We start from the raw sequence: 17,930 nt of genomic DNA on the forward strand, positions 1-17,930 counted from the left end.
GCTGTAAGTGTTGTATACATTGGGGGCTGTTAATTCAGTTTTAAAGCAACATATTAGACTCAGTTGTGTATAAAGGACAGTATACAAAGTGCAGATCGTGAGAAAGCAGCTTGAGAGGGATTTTGCGTCACCCAGTAATGATAAGTGTTGTCTTTAGAGAGAGGGCCTATAGGCACACTGGGAAGACTCCCTCAATGTATTGCTTAACTGGGCATGAAGCAATATGCTCAACCCACACTCAAAACCCTCACACCACACTTGCAATTCCTTGTAGCTCCCCATTGTCCCTGAGTGACTCCCTGTCACTCCTCCTTGTACAGTATGCCCTATCCAGTCCATCCTGGGTAAAAAGAGGTTAGGCCAGGCGAACCCTACCACTCTTCTACTCAGATGATGTTCTCTAGACAAACAGTTTCCTTCGCCATTCTAAACAGAGCCCTTTTCCAGGTGAGGAAGTGGAGCAGCCCTGGGCTATGAGGATGGAGCTGCCAGGCCAGGGTTTGGACTGAGAGAGACATCAAAAGCGAGGCGGCCAGCTGCCCGGGACTGGTTCTACGGCAGAGGTTGGCTCTCTCGCTCCCTTCTGCCGGTATAAATAGAGCCGGGGTGTGCCACATCCAGCTGTTCCAAAATATTTCCCCCTTGATTTTCCCTTCTCCTTCTGTACCGGGGCCTCATTGAAAGCAGTGGCTGTGCTGACGTTTGGGCTCTGGCTTTGTGTAGTCTGCAGAAGGTTCCCCTCCCCCTTTTGCCAAAAGGAGCTGCCTGTTCCTTCTACTGTTTTCCTCAGGTGTGCCGTAGAGTAAGAGCCAACATCTACATGCATGCACTCCCTTGTGTATGATCACATGTACTTGGCAATAAATATTGTGAAATACAGTATAGGTCAGAGGGTAGAGCTAATATTGCACAAAATACCAACTTTTGATGGCTTATGTATATCCAATCATATTTTCACGCTTGTTCAAGCTCTAAATCTTGCCCCACGCTTCCTAAAGTGAGCATTAGCACGAATGGGAACAACAACGTCATCAATTCAGGAGAGTGCACTCAAGCTTTCCCTTGGGCTTAGCTCACACCACCTGAGGTGCTAATAACCTTGTAATGGGCCTTGCATGTTATCAGGCTATATCATGCTGTGTATGTTATTCACACAGTAATGTAGGTTAAACATGAAGTGATAATCAATAACGCATGTACAGTACGACTTTCAGCTCAGTGAATCTATGGCAGTTGATCGATGCCATGAATCCCAATTGGTTCAATGTTTATTTTTCGATTCAGTCTTACATTATCTAAACTCATTTAATTCAGCCCAACACCATTTATACTGTAGTTGTATGCACACAAATACAATCCTTACTGAATTATAGTAAGTTGAGGACCTACAGGCAGAGTCCCAACCTGGAAACTGTCTTTCTCCAGCCCTCGGCTTTCCCATTTAACTCTGAGTGGCGGACTGCTACGTCTGAGTGGCCACTCAGTGGTGGATTTCCCAACAGCCTTTCTCTTCCTGATGGATAAATCTCCCAGGGCAACACCCTCTACTACAGCCACTGTGTGTCCCGGGACTCCTGGCCATGTCAGAACAACTCTTGACTCTATGGTCTGTACTTCCTCATCCGGACAGATGTTAATAGAGAAGGAACCCGTCACTCTCCAGTATTAGCACCTGTTCTATGTCCCGGCCTTGTTTAATTTGCTTAGCCCACTTTCTTTCTTCTCTCCTCATTTGTAAATCTTTTGGGCCACTTTAGGGCTTTGGCTCTGAATATGAATTTGGCTTTTACAGTGTATTAGTCCTAGAGGGAATGGTGCTTTTAAGGGCTGGGTGTGGGGGGGTTCAAAACCATTTCCTTTACTCCTAATTTAGGCCTTCACTATGCAACATTTCCCAGTTCCCTCATGCGCCACTAAAACTAAATTGTTTTGTTGTTGTGTGCCTGTAGCGTCCCCTCATTGATCAGTGTTTTGGAGGGATACTTGAGTATTACATTTTGGCTGTCCTATCACGTCTTAACCTTGTTTGCAAAAGTGGATAATTTACTGTTACCAGCTGTTTAAGGCCTACCTCTCTGACTTTCGATTAAACTTTCTAAACCCTCTCACATGCAAATTGCCTGTTGAACCCCATTTGAATTGAGTAAACAAAGTTTGTGATGCCAGTCGTCTGTTCTATCAACACCAGGACCTCGACCATCTGCTCCAAACTCCCGATGCCAAATTGACTTTTGGAATGTTTTATTTGTCTGTTGCCTCATTAGCATATTGTAAAAATGAAAAACCCATCAGAGCTTTGCAAAGACAAACGCCCAGCAATCTGTCATGGAATGTGTTTATGGGCTTGCACGAAATGGGGAAAGTAGTTCAAATTGTTCAACTTCTGGACAAAGCTCATAAAAAAACATTTTACTTTTACTTTCGAAAAACTTTTACTGCAATTTCTAAACATTGTAAATCAATCAAGACATGAGAAATAAGCAACTGCATCATAAGAAGAGGTATAAGTAATTACATAAACTGGCATCATGTTGCATCATGTTGTTAACATGAAACTGATGGGAGGTATCATGAAACTGATGCAAAAACTGGTTGTATGCCAATGCCTCCTCCAAACTATCCATTGAAGACCTTTCGGGCAGAAACATAATGTTTTGAATTAGAACTCAATAAAAGTTAAATGTTCTGCTATCAACCAATCTTTTCTCTATGTACAGTGAGGGAAAAAAGTATTTGATCCCCTGCTGATTTTGTACGTTTGCCCACTGACAAAGAAATGATCCGTCTATAATTTTTATGGTAGGTTTATTTGAACAGTGAGAGACAGAATAACAACAAAAAAATCCAGAAAAACGCATGTAAAAAATGTTATAAATTGATTTGCATTTTAATGAGGGAAATAAGTATTTGACCCCCTCTCAATCAGAAAGATTTCTGGCTCCCAGGTGTCTTTTATACAGGTAACGAGCTGAGATTAGGAGCACACTCTTAAAGGGAGTGCTCCTAATCTCAGTTTGTTACCTGTATAAAAGACACCTGTCCACAGAAGCAATCAATCAATCAGATTCCAAACTCTCCACCATGGCCAATACCAAAGAGCTCTCCAAGGATGTCAGGGACAAGATTGTAGAACTACACAAGGCTGGAATGGGCTACAAGACCATCGCCAAGCAACTTGGTGAGAAGGTGACAACAGCTGGTGCGATTATTAGCAAATGGAAGAAACACAAAAGAACTGTCAATCTCCCTCGGCCTGGGGCTCCATGCAAGTTCTCACCTCGTGGAGTTGCAATGATCATGAGAACGGTGAGGAATCAGCCCAGAACTACACGGGGGGATCTTGTAAATGATCTCAAGGCAGCTGGGACTATAGTCACCAAGAAAACAATTGGTAACACACTACGCCGTGAAGGACTGAAATCCTGCAGCGCCCGCAAGGTCCCCCTGCTCAAGAAAGCACATATACAGGCCCGTCTGAAGTTTGCCAATGAAACATTATGCTAAGGGGGTGTTTTTCTGCTAAGGGGACAGGACAACTTCACCGCATCAAAGGGACGATGGACGGGGCCATGTACCGTCAAATCTTGGGTGAGAACCTCCTTCCCTCAGCCAGGGCATTGAAAATGGGTCATGGATGGGTATTCCAGCATGACAATGACCCAAAACACACGGCCAAGGCAACAAAGGAGTGGCTCAAGAAGAAGCACATTAAGGTCCTGGAGTGGCCTAGCCAGTCTCCAGACCTTAATCCCATAGAAAATCTGTGGAGGGAGCTGAAGGTCAGAGTTGCCAAACGTCAGCCTCGAAACCTTAATGACTTGGAGAACATCTGCAAAGAGGAGTGGGACAAAATCCTTTCTGAGAAGTGTGCAAACCTGGTGGCCAACTACAAGAAACGTCTGACCTCTGTGATTGCCAACAAGGGTTTTGCCACCAAGTACTAAGTCATGTTTTGCAGAGGGGTCAAATACTTATTTCCCTCATTAAAATGCAAATCAATTAATAAAATTTTTGACATGCGTTTTTCTGGAAGATTTTGTTGTTATTCTATCTCTCACTGTTCAAATAAACCTACCATTAAAATTATAGACTGATCATGTCTTTGTCAGTGGGCAAACGTACAAAATGAGCAGGGGATCAAATACTTTTTTCCCTCACTGTATGCCTCCTCTAAGAGGCCAATGACGAGAGGTTCACAGCTTTCCCGATCCCAGGATCAAGTGACTTTGCTGGGTGTAATTGCATACATTGTCTCTTTACTTCCGCAGCCGCTTTTCCAAAGACCCAGTGTACTGTAGCCTAACCCTGGAAAATGGGAATGTCTCTTTTCCCTCTTAGACAAAGAGGAATGCTCTGCGGCCCTGATCGTTTCTGCAGGACTGGCTCTGCCAAAGACCCTGTCTGTCCCATTGATGTTGGTTCTCACTTTTTTCAAATGTAGAAGCCAGCTGAAATGTAGCTAGGTTAGTGAATTGATTAGCACTAATAGCCCTGGTGCCATGACTCTATTACTGCACCACCACAGCAAAGTTGGATTGAAATAGCAACTGTTTTGGTAGTGGTAGTGTTTATTCTTCTACTTAGGCTATGCATTGGGGGTAAGACAGCCTACACGCATATCTGTGTTTTCCTAAAATAGATGAACTTGGAGTGAAGTAGTGGCCGTGTTCTGTTATTAAATCATATTGGTTAACCACCTGCTCGATCATCACTTGAAGGGAAACTGGAGTAGGAGGCATGAAGAGTACTCTTTCATTAATTCTGATTCCTCAATTAGAGCACCAGTTAGAACTAAAGGTGTTCATACAGTAAGACTTAGTATGAATCATATCCTTATGCACAGTATTTTCTCAACATCTCTCAGAGAGTGTATTCCTTAGAACACTGTGCAGATGTCCGAAGATGACTTTGAAATATCTCTGAACGGCCAGCGATTGCCTCAATGAGAAGTGGCACGGACATTGCTTACTTCTAACTCCTTCCTTCCCTCACTTCGAAACCCATGAACCATTGGCAGGTGCCTTGGCCAAAGTGTTCAGACTCTTCACCATCAAATACATCTCCATCACAAACCTGGTGTTCAGTATTCTCAGGAAACTTCCACTCTGAAAATAGTCTGCCTGTCTGTCTGTTTTCCAGACAGATGTTTCCCTCATGGAAACACACTCGGATCAAGATGGATCCTAATGGAAGCCAGATGACCCTGAATTCCATGACAATAATTATCATGCCCCGTTAGCAGTCTGTAATGGCTTACGATGTGATACACTGAGCATCCGATGCATAGTTTGCGGTGGCTGGTCAGTAGCACAAGGCTTACCATTACTGTAAAAACAACTTAAACGGTGTGTCGTCTGGTCTTTCTCTCTTCTGGGAACAGTGTGTCATGCCGGTGTCAGGTTGGGAGAGGTGTGTTATGTCTACGACTTAATTCAATTATTTTCTGGAAGTACAACTTCAAAGGCCGTGGCACGTTTATCTTGTGTAGAGACTTGGCTATGATGAAATGTGGTGGTTTACTTACAAAGAAGATCACAAATCCCTAGGAACTAGTGTACATGTAAGTGTGGGTTTGAAGATGGCAATGATAGATGGTTGGCTCTAGATTGAGTGTTTTTCTTGATGCCCAAACACTTTTACCACACATTTACCACACCAAGCACAATTAAAGACCTCAGAGAAACCACTGAATAACCTCTATAACCCTCATGATGAACAAGTGGATGTTCTGACAGTCTTGTTTGGAATATGTAGTTATTCATCCATTCACTTACCTGTTAAAAAAATATTCATCAACTTTCAGGATTGATCTTGATTTTGTAAAGGTTTCATCAATCCGTAGAACACTGTTTCTAGTTACTACAGCACATGCACACATAGTATGGGAATAGTTCTGAGGTTTTGCAATGCTGATTTCAAAGGGGCAGATCAAATCCACTCAGGCCAGGTGTGTGATTACAGTCAGTAATTTGCGTATGCTTCGTTCGTCTCTCAAGGCCAAGTTAATCTTTGGGCAGGGTTTTATGTGGACAGGCTGTCTTTGGTTTAGATGCCAGGAGATCTTTTTGAACAGCGGCCTGGGTCAGGGTCCCCCTGCTCTCCTCCTCTCCTCATCTGCGTAAGTCATTTCGCTGCTGTCTGCTTCCTTGATGTGGCAGCTTTGAACGGCCATCATAAAAATTAGAACATCATAAATATGCAGGGATGGATGCACCATGTGTTGCGTTGGATAATTGATGCGCCTCCTTAGAATTACTTTACCCCCTAGAATCAGAGCTTGATAAGTACCTATTTATAATGTACATCTAAGTACATTCTGGCCACTTTCCTGGCTAATGGGCTAATGTTGTTGTCAATAATGTGTTTTGTTTGACCTTTCACCCTTTCTCTTAGATCGCCTTTTTGTCTAGCCGCTCATTGTTTTATTAATTGCCAACTAACATCTGAAGTTTTACGATGAATGTTTTACAGTACCACTGTAACATTATACATTATATTAGACCCAGGCCCCTACTTCACAATGATCCTTGGGCAATTATAACGGTCAAATAACTTTTTAGGTCCCTCCATTATAACTGTGGTGATTCACTCAGGATTGCTATTTGGGCACAGATGTTACGTGACAATTAGCTTCGTCCAACATGATGACACCTGCAAAGGTGGGGTCGTTTGATGACTCATGTCCCCTCTCAGTTCGAAGTGCTGCCCTTTAGTTTGTGGAAAATTCCATAGGTCCAATAGACTGGTGAGAAAAAATTTATTCAATGTTTTACCTATTTGTCTGCATGCCAACGACCCAACATCCAACGGAACTCAACTATATAATTTAGTGAGGCGAGGGGAGTGGGGGGATTTAAGAATGTCACACAGAGGTGTTTGGAGGTTAGGGAAGTGTGATTCACGACAGCCTTCGGCCCTAAATGATCCACTTGTCTGACTTTCACACGCAAAATATACAGTACCAGTCAAAGGTTTGGACACACCTACACATTCAAGGGTTTTTCTCTGCATGTGTAGTTCGCACTGTAAAGCATGGAGAAGGAGGTGTTATGGTGTGGGGGTGGGTTGCTGGTGACACTGTCTGTGATTGATTTAGAATTCAAGGCACACCTAACCAGCATGGCTACCACAGCATTCTGCAGCGATACACCATCCCAACTGGTTTGGGCTTAGTGGGACTATAATTTGTTTTTCAACAGGACAATGACCCAACACACCTCCAGGCTGTGTAATGGTTCTTTTACCAAGAAGGAGAGTGATGGAGTGCTGCATCAGATGACCTGGCCTCCACAATCCCCCGACCTCAACCCAATTGAGATGGTTTGGGATGAGTCGGACCGCAGAGTGAAGGAAAAGCAGCCAACAAGTGCTCAGCATATGTGGGAACTCCTTCAAGACTGTTGGAAAAGCATTCCAGGTGAAGCTGGTTGAGAGAATACCAAGAGTGTGCAAAGCTATCATCAAAGCAAAGGGTGGCTATTTGAAGAATGTTTTAACACTTTTTTGGTTATTACATGATTCCATATGTGTTATTTCATAGATTTGATGTCTTCACCAAAGGATGGGCTTCCCTGAAGCATGTCCATTATGTGCCAGACCTGGTTGTCTGGTGCGTTACCGTAAAAGACAGCAACCTCATGTTGTGAAACCAAACCTAGACTGGTGAAATCATTGGCCATATAATTAGATTTTGTGTGTTTTCTGAATTACTTTACCATACTGAACACATTGTTAATGGTTTTTGGGTGGGAACAAGAAAGGCAAATACAGTCATTCATGCAGCTGTGAGAAAACAGAAGCTGAGACAAATCAAAATGTACACGTCTGAAAGCGCATAAGCACTAAAGGCCCACCAAGGATATTTTATGGATAGGAACCTTTGGGTGGATGTTTTGCTGAAAAAACTATAAAGGATATATCAATCACTACTGTAATACAGTCTGGACTAATAAAATCGTTTCCGTAGTGTGTGAAAAAACAACTCCCCATCTTATGTCAGTGACATACAGTCTGTAATAATAGAATAATATGTAATAATTGTCTTTGGCTGAGTATTACGTAACTCCTGAAGATGAGCGGTTGACAGTGTAGGCACACTTAACCAGCCATCAGTGAATCAATACAAAACAGTGAGCACGTCTCAGCATGAGATGGTGTTATGCCAGGTTTAGTGGCCAGACTTATTTGTTCCTCCTTCTGACGTTCCGTGCTGCAAGTGTAACCTCACTAGATAGGATGTGGTCTCTTCCCTACACAGTGTCTCCCGTCATCGCCACATTGATGGGAATGACTGGGAGATGCGCAGATTACACATCCAGACAGAGTTGGCTGCCACAACTCTGCCCTCCCAAAACCTCCTCGGTCATCCTAGAACAGGCCCCCACAGGGAAACCACTATCCTCAGTCATTCTCATATACATGTTATATCAGGTGTCTCCCTGCTGCATAGCTCACATGTACCGAATACAAAGTGATTCAGCTTGCATCTGCGGTTCAGTGAATGTGCTTTTCTCTGGCACTGATGGAACTACTAACCACAAAGGGAGCTACCTACCATAAATGGTCAGTGACTGTTGATCGGTATGTAGCTTATTCTTCAGAATTTAAATAATGTATTGAGAGATCCATTGAGGAGTCCATTTCTCTTTCTATGAGCCAATGTGTTTCACCTAAACAGAGGATACTTATTATCTGGGTTCTGAAGCTCTTTGTACTATTTTTAGGGATTTCAAGTGGTTGACTCACTAGTGTAAATGGATTGTGTAGTCATGATTATATCGCTTACAGAGTTTGAAAGTGGATTATAGATTCACAATTACACTTCCAACTCACACACAAACTAAAGTTGATTTTAGCCTATGATGGATGCAAGTTTGATTGTGTTATCTTGCCAGTACAGCTTGGGGCTGTAGTTTCAAGATCTCTCAACACGGTTGGCACTGATGTCCTAACAACCTTGCGTCTGTCGAAGAGTAGAGCGCTATAAATACTAACAAGACAACATCCAGACGGGGGTCTTCTCTGTTCTGTTCAGTCCTGTCCACTGACAGCCAGACGAGGGGTGGATAAAACGATAGCAGCAGCTGCCTTTGCCCTAGCAGGTCTGTCAGGCTTGAGCTCATGGCTGTGTGCCTTCTGCTCTGACTGAACATCTCTCTGCTTATCTAAATGTTTTCTCTCAGTGTGTGTCAGGAAGAGTCTGTGTTTTTATACCCAGGCCCACCTTATAACGCTGATGTTATGTTATATTGTACCGCAACGACTGCAATAAAAATGTAAGTGATGTTACACACACAACCCATTCATGTTGTTCAGGAAATGTACTCCTCAGAAGAATACTTTATAGACAAATTAACAGTTTTTACCATACCATATCACAACTTGACATGCCATATTATATTATTAACACCACCATAACACTGTTAACTGACCAAGTTTCTCTAGTGTCTGCCTAGTGTAATATACATTTGTGTCAGAATGCATGTAACTGATGTAATGGCTTTGATACTGTCTAGTCTAACTAAAGGGGGCTGTTAAATAGAGAACGATGACGCAAACTCTCCAGTGAGTCTATATCTCATCTCCGTGTGCCATTTCAAACAAGTGGGGAAAAAATAGGAGATTTAGAAAGGGGTTTCAAACTGGATAAGCCCTCTCTTTAGATTACATTCCCCATCTAACAATGGTATCAGGGGATCGATCAGTGGCAAGAATGTGTTTAAAGAACAAGTTTGAAGTAATCTGTTGACGTTTCATCCTCCTCTCACATTTCACACCACGCTATGAGAAAGCCCGTGATGTCTGCGGTGGGGCTGGGTTGTCTAAACCCATCCCAAGAAGCTGTGGTCTCGCCCTTTCTCGTTTCCCAGAACTTCTCTTCTGTGTAATAAACCAACATTATTCAGAAAATACCTCATGCTTCCCTAAATTGGGTGGCTTTAAATTCAATGTGGTAGTTCCATAATGGTCTTTGAGAAGTCTTTCTCTTTTAAATTAGGTTTTGATTCTATACCATACGTCAGGTCTGAGCTATGCCTCGCAATTAAGTTTAGGGAGGAACTTGTGTTTTCCTTTTAGTAGTCAGTCACTTTCATGCATTGTGCAGTTAAATCATAGCCAAGTCATAGTCATTGGAGCCCTTGTCAATCATATTAGGTATATATAGATACTGGTTTTCATTATAGGAACCTCAGTGTAGCTCTAAAATGCTTTCCCTGCTTCACAGTCCTAACACGCTACCGTTACGATATCAAGGTTGCTCTTCAGAGAAACCCTCCATTCATTTAGTTGTTATTAGGACATCTGCCGGTGGTTTTCCAGACTGTGGTAACACTCTACTTTGTTCTTTCCCAGGTGACAACACCAACATTCCCCGTGGTAGTCAAGATGGGCCATGCCCATGCCGGCATCGGCAAGGTAAGCTTCCCTGCGACGTTGATCCCCCCACCTACACACACACACCACCACTAAGGTCTGGGCACTCCCTGGCTGCTCATCTCTCCACCCCACCATTGCATGTTTTGCTTTGTTTGTATTTGTTATACTAACCTATTACATACTGTGCAGTTAGGAGTTGAGCTGTACATAACAGACCAGGCTCCTTATCTCTTCTCTTTGTATCTGTGAGCTTGCCAGAGTGATGATGGCATGCTTTCCTTCCATAAGCAGACCATCAGTCTCAGAGAGGAGGTGGAGAAGGGTGTGAAGCTGAGCTGGATCTGGTCCTTGTCGAAACCCATGATCTCACAGCCTGTCTGATAGGAAGGGGCTTTTTCAGGGAGTTTACATGTTCATAAGGAGTTAGGGAGGAGATATGGGAGTGACATGGGCATCGGCAAGCTGATCAGTGTCAGGATCTAAAGACCTCTCTTCTAGTTACCTAATTAAGGCCTGGATATGCTACTGTAAGTGTGAGTCTGCAGCAGTGCAAAGCAGCAGTGCAAAAGATAGACAAAGCTTGAACATGCATATATCCTCTGTGGTCCTCTGTAGCTCAATTGGTAGAGCATGGCGCTTGTAACGCCAGGGTAGTGGGTTCTGCTAAATGGCATATTATTATTATTATATTATTATCCAATTTTTCCTTATCTTTTTCCTCTTCTTTGTTTCACCATTTTGTTCTACAGTCCATGTTTGATAAAATTCCATCCTCTATTAAATACAAAATTCTAAACGCTGGAGAGAAGCCGTCTCATGCCTCATAACCCCAATACAATTTTTCTCATAAGACCATTGTAAATAACAACAAGGATTAAAACAAGCATGTGACTGTTCGCCTCGGTGCACCCAGGCACCGGGCAGGCAGCATAACAACTAGCTAAGTGGGTCATTTGCAAGTGGCACCACCACAGGGTGCACGCAAACACACAGGGAAGCAAAAAACACACACACACACACACTTTCAACAGCATGCAGTTCAGTGAACAGCCAACCAAAGCGAGTGATTACTAGCCCCAAATGGATCCCTCTTCACATATAATACAGGACCTCCCTGGCTGAGTCTGTGCGTTCACACAGTACACAGGGGGAAGTACTTCCTATAAGTTTATCCCCCCTTTTCATCTGAAGGGCTGGGTTGGGTTTCCTCCTTTACAGGAACCTGGAGTGCTATAGAGTTCCCACATGCCCTCTGGATCACTTAGCATAGGCCCATTGTAGACCAGGACCTCACTTAACCCCCCTGACCTCACAGTGGACTGAGAACTGGGGGAGAGAAGAGGGTCTGGATGTAGGCCAGGCCATTCAAGTGCTTCACATGGCTTTTAAGTTGAGCTGAGAGACTCTTAAAATTCATGTATCTGGAGTTGTGGAATTGGGACTAGGACTATGGCCAGTGTTACGATTTTCAGTTGTTTTAATACTACGTTTGCTTAACCTAATGCCCTTATTAGATTACATGTAATAAAGTGCAGAGTGTTTTCACTTCAACAGTTCTTTATTATCTGTAGCCTAAATGCAATGTTACGGCAAAATCTTTTAGGATGACAAGGTGTGTACCGTAAAAAAAAGTCAATCCATTTTGTTGTTGTTTTTTTAACAAAATCAGATCTCAGAAAGAGACCTATACAGCCTGTCCATCACATGGAGTTGTTAATTCTGGTTGGGGGAGTTGAGAATGGCTCACTAAAGGGTAGACAGACTTAGTAGACACTGGATAATATTTCTCAACCATTGAAACTGGGCAGTGTCCAGAATCACATTGCTTTCCACCTCATGCACCTCTTGATCTAACTGCCAGTACATACCCTCTTAATTACCTTATGGTTTCTGCTTCCAATATTATGGTTTACTTTATTTACTCAATGGTTCACCTTATTCTCGGCATGGCTTCTCGTATTTACACCATGGTTTGGCTCCTTTTTCTCTGGCTCTCCAGATGTATTGGGTTACAACAGTGAGTAGCCAAGTACACAAATACTTTCCTCATACAGTGGGGGAAAAAGTATTTAGTCAGCCACCAATTGTGCAAGTTCTCCCACTTAAAAAGATGAGAGAGGCCTGTACTTTTCATCATAGGTACACGTCAACTATGACAGACAAAATTAGAAAAAAAAATCCAGAAAATCACATTGTAGGATTTTTAATGAATTTATTAGCAAATTATGGTGGAAAATAAGTATTTGGTCAATAACTAAAGTTTCTCAATACTTTGTTATATACCCTTTGTTGGCAATGACACAGGTCAAACGTTTTCTGTAAGTCTTCACAAGGTTTTCACACACTGTTACTGGTATTTTGGCCCATTCCTCCATGCAGATCTCCTCTAGAGCAGTGATGTTTTGGGGCTGTCACTGGGCAACACAGACTTTCAACTCCCTCCAAAGATTTTCTATGGGGTTGAGATCTGGAGACTGGCTAGGCCACTCCAGGACCTTGAAATGCTTCTTACGAAGCCACTCCTTCGTTGCCCGGGCGGTGTGTTTGGGATCAGTGTCATGCTGATGGAAGGAGGTTTTCACTCAAAATCTCACGATACATGGCCCCATTCATTCTTTCCTTTACACGGATCAGTTGTCCTGGTCCCTTTGCAGAAAAACAGCCCCAAAGCATGATGTTTCCACCCCCATGCTTCACAGTAGGTATGGTGTTCTTTGGATGCAACTCAGCATTCTTTGTCCTCCAAACACGACGAGTTGAGTTTTTACCAAAAAGTTATATTTTGGTTACATCTGACCATATGACATTCTCCCAATCCTCTTCTGGATCATCCAAATGCACTCTAGCAAACTTCAGACGGGCCTGGACATGTACTGGCTTAAGCAGGGGGACACATCTGGCACTGCAGGATTTGAGTCCCTGGCGGCGTAGTGTGTTACTGATGGTAGGCTTTGTTACTTTGGTCCCAGCTCTCTGTAGGTCATTCACTAGGTCCCCCCGTGTGGTTCTGGGATTTTTGCTCACCGTTCTTGTGATCATTTTGACCCCACGGGGTGAGATCTTGCGTGGAGCACCAGATCGAGGGAGATTATCAGTGGTCTTGTATGTCTTCCATTTCCTAATAATTGCTCCCACAGTTGATTTCTTCAAACCAAGCTGCTTACCTATTGCAGATTCAGTCTTCCCAGCCTGGTGCAGGTCTACAATTTTGTTTCTGGTGTCCTTTGACAGCTCTTTGGTCTTGGCCATAGTGGAGTTTGGAGTGTGACTGTTTGAGGTTGTGGACAGGTGTCTTTTATACTGATAACAAGTTCAAACAGGTGCCATTAATACAGGTAACGAGTGGAGGACAGAGGAGCCTCTTAAAGAAGAAGTTACAGGTCTGTGAGAGCCAGAAATCTTGCTTGTTTGTAGGTGACCAAATACTTATTTTCCACCATAATTTGCAAATAAATTCATAAAAAATCCTACAATGTGATTTTCTGGATTTTCTTTCCCCAATTTGTCAGTCATAGTTGACGTGTACCTATGATGAAAATTACAGGCCTCTCTCATCTTTTTAAGTGGGAGAACTTGCACAATTGGTGGCTGACTAAATACTTTTTTCCCCCACTGTATGAACAGAGGAAAACCATTTCCCCCTTGTCTAGCTACCTCCACCTCTATGTCAAACATACTCAAGATGCTAAGTAAGAATCTTAGAGTAGTTATGACAGAGAAAGAAATGCCTGATCCAAAAAGTGGGCCAACTCAAGCCCTCCCCTATAACTTTACCATAGTAGACCGCTCCATCTCACTTGTGAATTGGGCCACTGGAGAGAAGAGATGAGCTGAAAGGCGAGAGGAGTGTGGGTGGGAAAGTGAGAGCATCAGTCCAGTCCGTCCCTGTCCACGACAGCCCCTCACTGTTCCCACCGACTCCCACCGCATGGTGAATGAATCATAGTGCCAACGATAACAACCAGAGGGATGATAATGAGAGTCAATGGAGGGAATATGAAGCGAATGTCCAGGACTCTGGCTGCTATCATCATACATCATATGGATGATATATATTCAGATAGCTATACATTACAGGCTGTTGATTTATATCTGTCTTCTACTCCTTTACCCCTTTTCCCATGGTCTAAGAGAGTTTCCCTCTTTCAACAGCTATCAATACAGACAGATCTGGTTGGTAATTGGGTGTCTTAGGTTTAGTGTGCCTGTCAGTTATTATATTTAATCCTGTTTACATTATAAAGACAAAATATACTGTAGATTAGCATTTACTGTACTGTATGAAAAAGGAATCTACAGAATTTTACAGTTTGTTCTCTTTGGATAAATTGTGGATCGATTTGAATTTAGCTACTGTTTGTTATTTCCATCAAAATGTTGTCTAGCATATTAGTGGTGGAAGAGGAGAGTTTACTCCCTTACTATGTAAAGTGCTTTTGAGCACCTACTGTAAGTGGAAACGCGCTGTATACAGTGCATTCAGAAAGTATTCAGACCCCTTGACTTTTACATTTTGTTACGTTACAGCCTTATTCTAAAATGGATTAAATAAAAAAGTCCTCAATCTATGCACAATACCCCATAATGACAAAGCGAAAACAGGTTTTTAGAAATTTTTGCAAATTTATGAACGATAAAAAACTGAAATACCTTATTTACATAAGTATTCAGACCATTTGCTATGAGACTCGAATTTGAGCTCAGGTGCATCCTGTTTCTATTGATCATCCTTGAGATGTTTCTACAACTTGATTGGAGTCCACCTGTGGTAAATTCAGTTGACTGGACATGATTTGTAAAGGCACACACCTGTCTATATAAGGTCCCACAGTTGACAGTGCATGTCAGAGCAAAAACCAAGCCATGAGGTCGAAGGAATTATCCGTGGAGCTCCGAGACAGGATTGTGTCGAGGCACAGATCTGGGGAAGGGTACCAAAAAATGTCTGCAGCATTGAAGGTCCCCAACAACAAAGTGGCCTCCATCATTCTTAAATGGAAGAAGTTTGGAACCACCCAAACTCTTCCTAGGGCTGGCCGCCAGGCCAAACTGAGCAATCGGGGGAGAAGGGCCTTGGTCAGGGAGGTGACCAAGAACCCGATGGTCAAGCTGACAGAGCTCCAGAGTTCCTCTGTGGAGATGGGAGAACCTTCCAGAAGGACATCCATCTCTGCAGCACTCTACCTATTAGGCCTTTATGGTAGAGTGGTCAGACGGAAGCCACTCCTCAGTAAAAGGCACATGACAGCCCGCTTGGAGTTTACCAAAAGGCACCTAAAGACTCTCAGACCATGAGAAACAAGATTCTCTGGTCTGATGAAACCAAAATTGAACTCTTTGGCCTGAATGCCAAGCGTCACGTCTGAAGGAAACCTGGCACCATCCGTAAGGTGAAGCTTGGTGGTGGCAGCATCATGCTGTGGGGATGTTTTTCAGCAGCATGGACAGGGAGACTAGTCAGGATCGAGGCAAAGATGAACGGAGCAAGGTACAGAGAGGTTCACCTTCCAACAGGACAGTGAACCTAAGCACAGCCAAGACAACGCAGGAGTGGTTTCGGGACAAGTCTCTGAATGTCCTTGAGTGGCCCAACCAGAGCCCGGACTTGAACCCAATCAAACATCTCTGGAGAACCCTGAAAATAGCTGTGCAGCAATGCTCCCCATCCAACCTGACAGAGCTTGAGAGGATCTGCAGAGAGGAATGGGAGAAACTCCCCAAATATAGGTGTGCCATGCTTGTAGCATCATACCCAAGAAGACTCAAGGCTGTAATCGCTGCCAAAGGTGCTTCAACAAAGTACTGAGTAAAGGGTCTGAATACTTATGTAAATGTGATATTTTAAAAACCTGTTTTTGCTTTGTCATAATGGGGTATTGTGTGTAGATTGAAGGATTTTTTTTAAATAATCAATTTTAGAATAAGGCTCTAACGTACAAAATGTGGAAAAAGTCAAGGGGTTTGAATACTTTCCGAATGCGCTGTAAATGCAATCAATTATTACTGTAATGTCTGTATATGAAGTCACTGTGTAGCTGATGGTCTCATGGGTGTGCGAAACGTGCAGCTCCTAAAATCCTAACATTTTCCAGAGAGTAAGCTTTTCATTATCCTGTCTGTTGGATTTACATTCCTGTGGGATTCTAACAGTCTACTTCAGCTCCTGTCTCATTACTTTTATAGCATGTTTGGTAATTAACCATCACAAAGCACCAATTAGGCATATCTTCCTGCCGATTAACTAATTAGTGGCATCTTCCTGTTTCAGATCAAAGTGGAGAACGAACTTGACTTCCAGGATATTACCAGTGTGGTGGCGTTGGCCAGAACATATGCCACCTCTGAGCCCTACGTCCTGTCCAAGTACGACATCAGGATCCAGAAAATCGGCAACAACTACAAGGCCTACATGTAAGTATGATGTAGTCTCTATGCAGTGTACACTGGGTTTTGTCTGTGTCTTGGACATGTCAGGAGTGAATGTGACTAGAATGAAACTATATGGCTTGCATGTGAATGACTTTACCAGAGAGGGGGAGAGATAGACATGGAAACAGAGACAGATGAAGGGAAACAAAAAGAGACTGAGAGAAAGAGAGAGATGGATAGAGAGACAGAGACAGACCTTAGAATAGTCCAGCTTTTATACCAATGTGAGTGTGGGAAGAGGCCCATGGTACACTCTTCCCAGTCAGTGGAGCCGTGCAGGGCTCACCCACACCACAGCACTTCCTTCTCTACCCTGGGACAACGACCAGGGTTGCACCCTGCACTGGCATTCCATTCTCTCTCCCAGAGGGAAGTGACAGCATCAGCCAACGTGACTGTGACCACTGGGCAACTTCAGCCTTATAGGCTCAATCTCAGCTTGAACTGATATTATCTTCTCTGAGTAACCAGCCACTTCAATTTCAAATGCTCAACAGCACCCTCTTGAATACAATTTAAAGCACCATGTACAGTAACAATGAAAGTGTGAATCTACGCCCTTTCTACTTTCATGTCTCTCAATCCAAACAATTATTGCTTGACTAAGAGGAGTGGAATTTACTTCCTTATCTCAAGTTATTTCCTCGGCGTACATTGCAATCATCATCAATGTAGAATTCAACTATAACATTTCCCCCCAGGGTCTTCTGTTGAACTACAAAAATAAACACAATGACTAAGCTAGCTGACCATTGCTTTCCATTCTGGTCCAGAGAATAGCTGAATGCCTGATTCATTTCCTTGATTTTCTCTTTGATTTGATTTCACCTTTTCTAGGAGGACGTCCATCTCAGGCAACTGGAAGGCTAACACAGGCTCAGCAATGTTGGAACAGATCGCTATGACAGACAGGTAAGCTGGCATATAGACACTTTGTTAGACATAACATATAATCCTTATTATAAGAAATTATGAAAGCTTATAGATTTTTTTTATTTATTATTGTGTTTTTTTATATAGCATTATACCTGTAGGCTTTAAGTAAAGTGTTACCAAAAGTTGTTTTTCACTGCAAAGTCTGTTTTGTAATTGACAATGACTTATCAGTTGTGGATGTCACTGTG

General features: G+C 42.9%; 1 protein-coding gene across 4 annotated transcripts in view; it reads left to right on the forward strand.

Annotated features, from left to right (window-relative positions):
* The window catches only part of LOC121543698 (synapsin-3-like), a 169,504-nt gene that overhangs the window by 117,726 nt on the left and 33,848 nt on the right, over positions 1-17,930 (forward strand). For all 4 annotated transcript variants that reach the window (XM_041853834.2, XM_041853832.2, XM_041853831.2 and 1 more), the window contains 3 exons: positions 10,354-10,416; positions 16,646-16,788; positions 17,644-17,718. In XM_041853834.2, the coding sequence (XP_041709768.1) occupies positions 10,354-10,416; positions 16,646-16,788; positions 17,644-17,718 (281 nt within the window). The remainder of the gene's footprint in view (positions 1-10,353; positions 10,417-16,645; positions 16,789-17,643; positions 17,719-17,930) is intronic.

Source organism: Coregonus clupeaformis, chromosome 28 (genome assembly GCF_020615455.1).
Source record: "Coregonus clupeaformis isolate EN_2021a chromosome 28, ASM2061545v1, whole genome shotgun sequence".
NCBI lineage: Eukaryota > Metazoa > Chordata > Actinopteri > Salmoniformes > Salmonidae > Coregonus > Coregonus clupeaformis.